At 48.4% G+C, this 12,245-nt stretch overlaps 1 protein-coding gene across 1 annotated transcript in view; it reads right to left on the reverse strand.

Moving 5' to 3' along the window:
* Nucleotides 1-12,245, reverse strand: part of LOC115471372 (Fanconi anemia group A protein-like) — a 138,234-nt gene that overhangs the window by 38,839 nt on the left and 87,150 nt on the right. The window contains exons 29-32 of the mRNA XM_030205070.1: nucleotides 11,572-11,645; nucleotides 11,317-11,445; nucleotides 6,707-6,797; nucleotides 5,263-5,411 (exon numbers count right to left, since the gene is read on the reverse strand). Coding sequence (XP_030060930.1) covers nucleotides 5,263-5,411; nucleotides 6,707-6,797; nucleotides 11,317-11,445; nucleotides 11,572-11,645 — 443 coding nt within the window. The remainder of the gene's footprint in view (nucleotides 1-5,262; nucleotides 5,412-6,706; nucleotides 6,798-11,316; nucleotides 11,446-11,571; nucleotides 11,646-12,245) is intronic.

A 12,245-nucleotide genomic window follows, 5' to 3' on the forward strand; every position in this document is an offset into this window, starting at 1 on the left:
GCGCTGGATTCCCTCCCTGCGGCACTACAACCTCAATTCCGGCCACTGCTTCAAAATCTGGAAGAATGCGCCACCAATTTAATCAGAGCCGCCCACGACTCATATGACACGTCGGTTCGAGGGGCCGCGGTAGGCCTTTCCACACGCCGGTTAGCGTGGCTAAAAGCATCCGGCCTACGGGAGGACGTGCATAACAGAGTGGCCGATGCTCCCTGCACAGGGGATAACCTGTTTGGTGACGGAGTTAAGGATATCATCGACAACATCAAACAAGATTGCACCACTCTGGACACCTTGGAAGAGGACAACATCAATCAGCCCAGGTCGTCCTTTCATCGCTCGTCCTATGGCACGCCTAAAAGGCGGTATCAACCTCGGCGACAGTACCCCTTCAATAAATACAACACAAACTACAGATTTAACAATAAACAACATAGAACTCAGCAGTCTAAGAGAACATATCGTGAGCGGCGGACATCCAAACCAGCGCCCTCGACGGCGCCCAAACCCTTATCCTCTTTTTGACAAGCAGATGGCTATGCAGCTACCGGTGGGAGGTCGTCTCCAGTTTTTTGCCCCTCATTGGCCCTCTATAACATCAGACAAGTGGGTCCTCTCCATTGTCAACCAGGGATACCTTCTTCACTTTACGACCCCCCCACCTCTCCCCCGCATAGTCACTTCACAAGTTCCTTCGTCTCACACCCGCCTACTTCACGACGAGATCTCCCGCCTCCTGCGCATCAGGGCAATCGAACCGGTACCAGAATGTTCCCAGAATACAGGATTTTATTCCAGATTCTTTCTTATTCAGAAGAAGAACGGCGGTTTGCGTTCTATTCTGGACTTACGCTCCCTGAACAAATTTCTAAAGAAAGAAAAGTTCCGCATGACGACTCTCCAAATGATTCTTCCACTGCTCGATCAGAACGCATGGCTCGTGTCCCTGGACCTGCAGGATGCATATCTCCACATCCCGATCCACCCAGCGTCCAGAAGTTACCTGCGTTTTCAAGTTCACTCTCACCACTATCAATTCCGAGTCCTTCCCTTCGGCCTCTCCTCAGCACCACGGGTGTTCACAAAATGTGTCATCACCATCATCGCTCACCTTCGCCAGCAAAGGGTCACAATCTTCCCTTACCTCGACGACTGGCTCATCGCGTCGCCAACTGCTCAGGAGGCCCTCCACTCTCTAGCAAGGGTCACCTCACTTCTCCAGACTCTGGGATTTCTCATCAACTTGGACAAATCTCAACTCATTCCCACGCAACATCTCGAGTTTATAGGAGCGGTCCTCCATACCCCGCACATGTTAGCGTTTTTGCCCATCCACAGGGCCACACGGATTGCCATCCTCATCGCCCACCTAACCCAGGTCTCAGTCACCTCTGCCCGAACGTTACTCGTGCTCCTGGGCCATATGGCGGCTACCATTCCAGTACTCCCGCTCGCCAGGCTCCATATGAGACCGCTGCAGTGGCACCTCCGGGACAAGTGGATCCAAGCTTTTCAGCCGCTATCTACAAAGATACCTCTCTCTCACAGTCTAAAGACCTCGCTGCAATGGTGGGCCCACGCCCCCCATCTCCTCCAGGGTATGCCCTTTCGGCCTCCCCTGCCGTCCGTTTATCTAACAACCGACGCCTCCAAGCAGGGGTGGGGAGCGCATCTGGGCTCCTACATGACTCAAGGACATTGGACGCCCAAAGAAATGACATACAGTATCAACCTGCTAGAGTTGCGAGCCATCAGATTAGCGCTTCAAGCCTTTCAGCCACACCTCTCGCAACAACGGATTCATGTGCAGACAGACAATCAGGTGGCCATGTACTATGTCAACAAGCAAGGCGGCACCGGCTCCCGACAGCTGTGCGGGGAAGCTCTGCATCTCTGGCAGGTGGTCCTGAAGCTTCAGTCCACCATCTCGGCCTCCTACCTGCCCGGAGTGCAGAATACCTTGGCAGACTCACTCAGCAGGAAGCTACAACCGCACGAGTGGTCACTCAAGACCACTGTTACGCAAGATCTATTCGACAAGTGGGGTCACCCTCTCGTCGATCTCTTCGCGTCCCCTCTCAACGCCAAGTGTCGCAGATTCTGTTCCAAGTTTCCCAGTCCGCGCAGACTGGCGGAAGATGCCTTTCACATTCCGTGGACAGAAGGCCTCCTCTATGCATTTCCTCCAATCCCTCTCATATCCAAGACAATCCAAAAGGCCAAATCAGACGGAGCATCTCTGTTGTTAATAGCTCCGTACTGGCCGAGACAGGCCTGGTTCACGGCTCTCCTGAACCTCACGACATGCCCTCCACTTCCGCTGCCTCTGGAACCAGACCTTCTCACTCAGCAGCAGGGCAGTCTCCTGCACCCAAACCTCGCATCCCTCCGCCTCATGGCCTGGCGGATCAGCCCCACTCCAGCCGGATGTTCTCACATGGGGTGCTGAGGGTCCTCCTCGCGTCCAGGAAGGACTCTACTCTCAAGTCTTACAATGCAAAATGGCAGCGTTTCTCTAACTGGTGTTCCTGCCATCACCTCCACCCTGCCAACGCTCCTCTCTCCCGCGTCTTGGATTACCTGCTCTATCTTTCAGAGTCACAGCTGTCTTACTCCTCCATCCGGCTCCATCTCTCAGCTCTCTCGGTGTTCCATGACCCGGTGGATGACTTATCCCTCATGCAGCACCCGGTGGTGAAACGCTTTCTCAAAGGACTCATGCATCTCTATCCTCCCATTCGCCCTCCAACTCAGGCATGGGACCTTAACCTGGTGCTCAATGCACTCACAGCCTCTCCATTTGAGCCACTTCAGTCAACCGACCTCAAATATCTCACTTGGAAAACACTGTTCTTGATCACGTTGACTTCGGCACGGCGCATCGGTGAAATCCAGGCTCTCGTCCACTATCCACCCTACACTCAGCTACTACACGATAAGGCGGTGCTCCGTACTCATCCGAAGTTCCTGCCGAAGGTGGTCTCACCTTCCCATCTCAATCAAACCATCATGCTGCCCACCTTCTTTCCTCCTCCACATGTTTCCGAGGACCATAAGAGATTTCATACGCTGGATTGCCTGAGAGCCCTTACCATCTATTTGGATAGAACTAAAGGCACCAATAGGCCTTCTCAGTTATTCCTTTCACTCCGCTCTCCTCACCGCCCAAGGCCAGTAACCAAGGGGACTCTATCCCAGTGGATTGCGAACTGTATCACCTTATGCTACCAGCTCGCCGCAGCCACTCCCTCACAGATTCCGCATATTACAGCTCATAATCTGAGGGCCATGGCGGCCACGAAAGCTCATCTGCAACGAACTTCCCTGCAGGATATTTGCAGAGCAGCTACGTGGTCCAATGTGCATACCTTTGTGAAACATTACTGCATGGATACCGCTTCAGCTACTGATGCGGCGTTCGGCCAGGCGGTCCTTTCTTCTGTGTCCTGAGGCGACAACTACCACCTCCTCCTCTCACAGGTACCAGTTTTACCACTTTTTGTTCTGTTCCTTTTACAGTACCATGTGTGCCCGCAGGGGCGTCTTGTTCACCTGTTACCTGTGGAGCTGGGGAGTCTTCACTTGTGTGGCTGCAAGAGAAATCTGTCCAGGGAGAAATAGAAGTTGCTTACCTGTAACGGTAGTTCTCCTTGGACAGATGATCTTGCAGCCACACAATCCCTCCCAGCCCTCCCTTAAGTTGCCGCTAGCTTTTTTACCAAACTGGAAAGGGGCGGTGACTACTGGGGGGTTATAGGGGGGGGGATAAGGCGGGAAGCTGCACGCAGGCGTAGTAGGCTACGTTTTAATTAAAGCTTTAAGCTTTGCTATATGTCCGGGTCCGTGACGTCATGGGGGAGTCACTTCACTTGTGTGGCTGCAAGATCATCTGTCCAAGGAGAACTACCGTTACAGGTAAGCAACTTCTATTTATGGGCTGGGTCCTGTGTAGCTAATTAACCACTTTATACCCCACCTGAGAGGTGAAAGGAAGAGAAGTGAGCTGGCAGCAGAAGAGAGATTCCCCTGGAAGATACTGGCTAACCCTATGGACTTGTGGTGGACTGTATGTCCAAAGGAGAGAAGCAGGCTGAAAATCCTGGGGTAAGAAGTCCCTAAAGCATTAGTGTTGGACTGTGTGTCAGTACTTATAGGAACTGTGTGTTCAAAGAAGGAAGGACTGTGTGTCCCAGTACTGAGAGACGCAGGCTGCAAAGCCTGGGGTTAAAAGTCCCCAATGTATTGAAGTTAGTACTGAGCCCATGTATCTGTGTGGGGAGGCTCAGTGTGAAGACCTATGAAAGTATAAAGTATTAAGCTAGAAGAAGTGTGCCCAGGTGCTGGAATAAAGGGTTGACTGAGAAATATGCAGTTGGTAAGACCTGTTTAATTTGCTTAGGGGGAACAAGGTCACCCTGAGCGAGAAGGGGTAGCACACTAATTTGCATATGATCTGCATATTGAGAACCAGGTCACCCTGAGTGTTAAGGGGGATATCACAACTGACAAAATATCTATACTGGATAAATGAACATATCTGGTGCAAATAGGATTATCATAATGATTTTACATGATGATAAAAGAACAAAACAAGATGAAAAGAAATGAATATAACTATGGCAACCCTCATCCCTCCATAGAAAACAAATTCCAATGTTTGCTCTTTACTAATCATTATTTTCCTAGGTCTCAGTTCAAAGAGTAAGTTGATTTCTTAAAACTTGCCTTTACCATTGTGCACAGGCGGGTGGGGGTGGGGGAGGGGGAGCTTTCTAAAACTGAGCAATAGTGAACCCAGTTGTTAGTATCACCTGTACTCTACTGGCAGCAAGGTATATGGAAAGAGTCAGTCAAACTAGAGATGGGCCCCATATAGTTTATTAAGATTTGCTATACCAGCAAGACTGACCAGCAGTATTTGGTGGTTTACAAAATATGACAGGAAAGCAAACGACTCACTCACACTGGAATAGAGAGAAGGACAATAAGGGGAAGGAGCACAATCAAAAGGGAAGGGGGACCGATTGAGGGGAAAAGACTGCAAAGCTCCATTGTAACTGGGTTACTTCCCTGCAGCAGGATTTAGGTGTGACAATTTATCACGTAATCTACATACTGGTGTCAAGTTATCAGTTCAACAATCACCAAGATCATTTATTTAGCTTACAAGTCATGAAAACAAAGTTAGCTGAAAATACTTGCTGCACACTGAGCCCTCTCTGTACATGAGGGAATGAATACCTTGTTTTGGGGCTCTCTTACCTGTTACAAGTTAGTAATTCTTGCTTTCTGAGGAGCTGATCCTCCAGTTCTGAACCAGTTCCAATGACCTGTAACCGCTCTTTAAACACCTGCAGCAGGAAGTGACTGGTAGAATAGGGAGAAGCCAGTTCCAGATCAAGCGTCATTTCCTGGAGAAGAAAAAGTGGCCAAGAGACATATGCTCCCATTAAGATCATCTACAGATTTCATGGATTCGCATATTTACTGAGCAGAGTGGTGCTAGAAAACATGGTAGACAGAAGGTAGCAGACAGGGATATCCAGTGGCGTACCAAGGGGGTGGGGGCGGTCCGCCCCGAGTGCACGCCGCTGGGGGGTGCCACGGCGCGCGCCTGTCGGCTCCGAGTTCGCTAACTTCGCTCGTTCGCTGCAGCTCCCTCTGCCCCGGAAGAGGTTACTTCCTGTTCCAGGGCAGAGGGAGCTGCAGCGAACGAGCGAAGTTAGCGAACTCGGAGCCGACAGGCATGTGCTGCGGGCCCTCCCCCCCCAGCGGCGTGCACCCGGGGGGGGGGGGGGGGGGTCATTTCGCCGGGGGGGGGGGGGGAAGGTGTCATTTCGCAGGGGGGGCGTGCTGCACCTGGGGGGGGGGGGGGGCGCATCGGCGATCCGCCCCGGGTGCCATCCAGGCTAGGAACGCCACTGGGGATATCTCTCATCAGTAGCAGCTGAGAGGGGAATTAGAGAACAGTTCAGAGTGTGCAAGAGAAAATCGGCATTAGGAGAGTGTTGAGAAAGGAAACGGTGCCAGGGTTGTTTTTCAGAGGACACTAGGGATGGAGGTTTGAAAAGCAAGAAGCAGTGGCGTACCGAAGGTGGGGCGGTTTGCCTCGCGTGCATGCTGCTGGAGGGGTGCAGAAAGCAGCCGCGCGGCTGTCGGCTCCGCTGGTTCCCTGCTCCCTCTGCCCCAAACAGTTTACTTCCTGTTCCGGGGCAGAAGGATCAGGGAACCAGCAGAACTGATAGTCACGCGGCTGCTCCCAACAGGTAAGAATGCACCCGGGGGGGGGGGGGGGGGGGGTGCGCAGTGGCGATCCGCCCCGCATGGCAGCCGACCAAGGATCGTCACTGGCAAGAAGGATGACCAGCATAGGAGAAGGCGGGAATGCAAGAGGGAACAGGACAGAAGCATAAGGAAGGACACTTCCCTCCCTATCTGGATGCTCTCCAGAAGTTTTGATTCTGTAAAGATCAGTAAAATAACTAGAAGTTATATGGTTACAGAACTACAGGCATATTGCTGCAATAAAGATATTTTGACCACAAATATTTTGGAAGTTTTGTCTAGTCTTTACAAATTTACTATCTTTGCACATGCCCACAGCTTTTCGCAGAACCAACCAGCCAGAAGCATGCACATACACTCATGCTGAGTAATTAGCAGTGATAAGTAGATATATTAACGAGCTGTTACAAACCCACCTTACCTGTAACATGTACAAGATATCTGCGCTGCCTGCCCTGCGCTGATCCCAAGATTCTGGTTCTTTCAGCAAGCTCAAAGGTCTCCTTCCAGATCTGAAAGGAGAACACATCAGTACTTACATAAAATCAAAATTCCACAACCTCAGCATCCTGTCTGATAGTGGCTAGGTCCAAGAAAATAAAGTTACTTACCTGTAGCAGGTGTTCTCTGTGGACCACAGGATAAAAGCTATAAGTGCATAAGTACATATATAAGTGCATAAGTGTTGCCATACTAGGACAGACCGAAGGTCCATCAAGCCCAGAATCCTGTTTACAAAAGTGGCCAATTCAGGTGACAAGTACCTGGCACGATCCCAAAACAGTGCAATAAATTTTATGCCGCTTATCCCAGAAATAAGCAGTGGATTTTCCCCAAGTCCATCTTAATAATGGCTTATGGAGTTTTCTTTTAGGAAGATATCTAAACCTTTTTTAAACCCTGCTAAGCTAATTGTTTTTACCCAGTGCATTTTTTCTACCAAAAATGGTGCCGGTACTCAAATGCTAGGCCATCCCTCAGGGGTGGGATGACCACTGAGGGACCCACCCCACAATATTCAGGCCCCCTGCAACTAGTCACAGGATCTATCACAAGGCAGAATTGGTGTGTAGAGCCTGAGCTCTTTCACTGAAACTTGGGGGTCCACAGGTCAATTTTAGCAGACAATGGAAAAGGTGCCTGTGCTCAGTACCCCCAAGTATCCCTCAAAAAAGCTCTGCTTTTACCACATTCTCTGGCAATGAATTCCAGAGTATAATTACATATTGAGTGAAGAAATATTTTCTGTGATTTGTTTTAAATTTACTACTTTGTAGCTTCATTGCATGCCCCCTAGTCCTAGTATTTTTGGAAAGAGTAAACAAGCGATTCACATCTACCCATTCCACTCCATTCATTTTATAGACCTCTATCATATCTCCCCCTCAGCTGTCTTTTCTCCAAGCTGAAGAGCACTAGCCGCTTCAGCTGTTCCTCATAGGGAAGTCGTCCCATCCCCTTTATCATTTTCGTCACCCTTCTCTGTACCACATGTTTGTTCACCCCTTCAAAGAAATGTAGTAGGTTGATGAGGCAAGATTTCCCTTATCTTCCTCCTTGACCGATATGCATGTATCACCCCTCTCCTCAAGTCACTTCACTGGCTTCCGATCAGGTACCGCATACAGTTCAAGCTTCTCCTACTAACCTACAAATGCACTCAATCTGCAGCCCCTCATTACCTCTCTACCCTCATCTCCCCTTACGCTCCTACCCGTAACCTCCGCTCACAGGACAAATCCCTCCTCTCCAGTACCCTTCTCCACCACCGCCAACTCCAGGCTCCACCCTTTCTGCCTCGCCTCACCCTATGCTTGGAATAAACTCCCTGAATCCATACGCCAAGCCCCCTCCCTGCCCATCTTCAAATCCTTGCTCAAAGCCCACCTCTTCAATGTCGCTTTCAGCACCTAACCATTGTACCTCTATCCAGGAAATCTAGCCTGCCCCAATTTGACTGACTGCACTTTTTGTCCTTTAGATTGTAAGCTCCTTTGAGAAGGGACTGTCCTTCTTTGTTAAATTGTACAGCGCTGCATAACCCTGGTAGCGCTTTAGAAATGTTAAATAGTAGTAGTAGTTCACTAAATCTATGTTGACTTTGCCTCATTAATCCATGCTTTTGAATATGCTCTGTAAGTTTGTTCTTAATAATCATCTCTACCATTTTGCCCGGCACCGACGTCAGACTCACCGGTCTATAATTTCCTGGATCTCTTCTGGAACTTTTTTTGAAAATCGGCGTTACATTGGCCACCCTCCAATTTTCCGGTACCACGCTCGATTTTAAGGGTAAATTACATATTTCTAACAGTAGGTCCCGCAAGCTCATTTTTCAGTTCCATCAGTACTCGGGGATGAATACCATCTGGTCCAGGAGATTTGCTACTCTTCAGTTTGTAGAACTGCCCCATTACATCCTCCAGGTTTACAGAGAATTCATTAAGTTTCTACGACTCGTCAGCTTCGAATCACAAGTCAAGAACCTTGGAATACAGTTAGATTGAACACTTACTCTGATTCCCCAAATCCAAGCAACCTTCAAGAGCTGCTTCTACTATCTGCGACAGCTACACTGTGTCTCTCCTTACATCAAGAAGGTAAATCTTATCCCAGTTGTGAATGCCATGGTAACATCAAGACTGGATTACTGCAATGCACTATACAATGGTCTGACTACAAAGGGCCTGCACCAGCTCCAGTTGATTCAGAATGCAGCAGCAAGACTCACAGAAGGTTGCAAGCGACGTGACCACATTACACCATTTTTGCAAAAACATCATTGGCTACCAGTACAATACAGGGCTAAATTTAAAACTCTTATGTCTGATCTTCAAGGCCCTGAAAGGAAATGGCCCTGAGTATCTGAAGAATAGGATGATCCTCCACACACCGCCAAGGACACTAAGTTCCTCCCAAGGACTTTCACTAACTACACCCTCTCCAAAAGACATTACACGATGTGATACCCGCAAGAGAGCCTTCTCCGGAGTAGCCCCCACACTCTGGAATGCATTGCCTGAAAGGCTACGCTTAACACAAGACTACCTCTACTTCAGGAAGCAGGTGAAAGCTTGGCTCTTCAACCAAGCCTAATAGAAGACGTAACTAACTTGTTAGTCTCACTCACACACACAAGGATTGACTTGGGCTGCACATACTGCAGCGGGACATGTTTATCCACTTCTACCCTAGCTGAGATTACAACTTTGCCTTACCCTTCACTACCAATTATAATCTTCTATTACGTATTGTGTTGTCATTGCAAGTAGTATACCATGCCATACTTTGTATTGTTACTTGAATATTTTTACTGCTCGCTCTAATTGCCTACTGCTCATGTTTAATCTATTCTTACTGTACACCACCTTGAGTGAATTCCTTCCAAAAGGCAGTAAATAAATCCTAATAAATAAATAAATAAATAAATAAATAAATAAATAAATAAAAATAAGGTCCTAATGAAAGAAAACAATTTGGAAATATTAGCAGAATACAGTTGAGCAGTATCCCTACAAAGCTGAATCCCCAGATAATAAATGAATTCTGAGCTCTCTGCAGTAGAAACTGGAACACCCCTCAGTCACAGCCAGTCAAATAAGGCATTAAAACCCCAGATTTGGTAAGATTAAGACAAAATCCCGAGAAAAGTGCCCGAATTCTGAAAAGATGTCCAACAAGGCTGACAAGGAAGTCTGAGGGTCCGTAAGAAGGACTACTACTACTACTAATCATCACTTCTATAGCACTACAAGGCATACGCAGCACTGTACACCATACATGAAAAGACAGTCCCTGCTCAAAAAGCTCACAATCTAAATATGGAATGTTGCTAGTGGAATAGCAACATTCCATGTAGAATCTCAAATAGCAGCAACATTCCATGTTCCACTGCACTAACCACTAGGCTACTCCTCCACTAGCAACATTCCCCGTAGAATCTCAAATAGTGCCAACATTCCATGTAGAATCTCAAGTAATAGCAACATTCCAGAATCTCAAATAGTAACAACATTCCATGTTCCACTGCACTAACCACTAGGCTACTCCTCCACTAGCAACATTCCCCGTAGAATCTCAAATAGTGCCAACATTCCATGTAGAATCTCAAGTACTAGCAACATTCCAGAATCTCAAATAGTAACAACATTCTATGTTCCACTGCACTAACCACTAGGCCACTCCTCCACTAGCAACATTCCCTGTAGAATCTCAAATAGTACCAACATTCCATGTAGAATCTCAAGTAATAGCAACATTCCAGAGTCTCAAATAGTAGCAACATTCCATGTTCCACTGCACTAACCACTAGGCTACTCCTCCACTAGCAACATTCCCTGTAGAATCTCAAATAGTACCAACATTCCATGCTCCACTGCACTAACCACTAGGCTACTCCTCCACTAGCAACATTCCTTGTAGAATCTCAAATAGTAGCAACATTCCATGTAGAATCTCAAGTAATAGCAACGTTCCAGAGTCTCAAATAGTAGCAACATTCCATGTTCCACTGCACTAACCACTAGGCCACTCCTCCACTAGCAACATTCCATCTAGAAGCCTGCCCTTGCAGATCAGCAACGCGGCTGCGCAGGCTTCTGTTTCTGTGCAGGACATCAGACTCACAGAAACAGAAGCCTGTGCAGCCATGTTGCTGATCTGCAAGGGCAGGCTTCTACATTACTACTACTACTACTACTTATCACTTCTATAGCGCTACAAGGCATACGCAGCGCTGTACACCATACACAAAAAGACAGTCCCTGCTCAAAGTGCTCACAATCTAAATAGGACAAACAGACAACAAACTAAGAGGTGAGGGAATTAAAGAGGATGGTAAGTGAGTAGTGGTTAGGAGTTATTGGGAAAAGCAGAAATTTTACTGTGTTCCGACCCAAGCCACCACTATGTTCTTTTTTTTGGTAGACTGGCAGCGCTATATTGTCTATGAGGAAGTTTTTTTTCAAACTGCAGGTTAAAGAGTCCTAAAGTTAAGTGGCTAAACTGACATTATTCAGCAACAAACGTTACCTTCTGCAGAAATCCATCAGTGCATGAAGAATCTCCACACAAGCCTGCTGCAGATTCCCACCGCAGCCCCCATCTGCCGAGGACATTGGGAGATAGCACTGGTACACAGCCCAGCGGTGATACTCTCGCCTGCAAGAAGAAGCAGAGAGCTCAGCCAAATGCTTAAGTTTACACAACATTACCCTTCTTTTTGCGCTGTTTTGAAGGCTCTTAGAAGCAGCTTGGAATAATTCCACTTTCCTTTAATATATTTACCTTTCTCCCTCAGACAGTTCATCCTCATCAGAAAGCACCTCAAGTTCTAGCAGCACCCAATCCCTAAAGGAGAGCTTGAGAACAGACAGACAAATAAGTCACTCTATGATCAGAAGAAACCACCTTAAGATGGTTATAAGCTTTTCCAGTTAAGAATGTTGATAATCACACTTACAAGACATCGGACTGCAGCATGAGAGAGGCTGGAATTTTAAAATAGCTGTATAAACTAGTGTGCCTCATTTCTATCATGCCACCTGCTCTCATACTTCAGGCAAAGAGAAGTCTGAGGAAGGGGAGTAGCCAGACTTTGGCGGGAGGGGGGTCCAGAGTACGAGGTGAGGGGGCACATTTTAGCCCCCCCCAGCGCTACTGACAACCCACCACCATTGCAACCCCCCCCCCCCGCCGCCGCCAACTTTGATGACCCATGCCGACGACCCTCTCGACCCCCCCTCCCGCTGCCAACCCTCCCCCGCCGCTGCCGTCTTCACCGTGGGCTACCTGTGCTGGCGGGGGACCCCAATCCCCGCCAGCCGAGGTCCTCTTCTTCCCGCGAAGGCTTCATTCTGTTTCTGACGTCCTGCACGTGTCAGACTCACAGAAACAGAGGGTCCAGAGGGTCGTCGGCAGGGGGGTCCAGGGCCAAATCTACGGGGGCCCAGGCCCCCGTG

This window comes from Microcaecilia unicolor, chromosome 5 (genome assembly GCF_901765095.1).
Source record: "Microcaecilia unicolor chromosome 5, aMicUni1.1, whole genome shotgun sequence".
In the NCBI taxonomy this organism is placed as follows: Eukaryota; Metazoa; Chordata; class Amphibia; order Gymnophiona; family Siphonopidae; genus Microcaecilia; species Microcaecilia unicolor.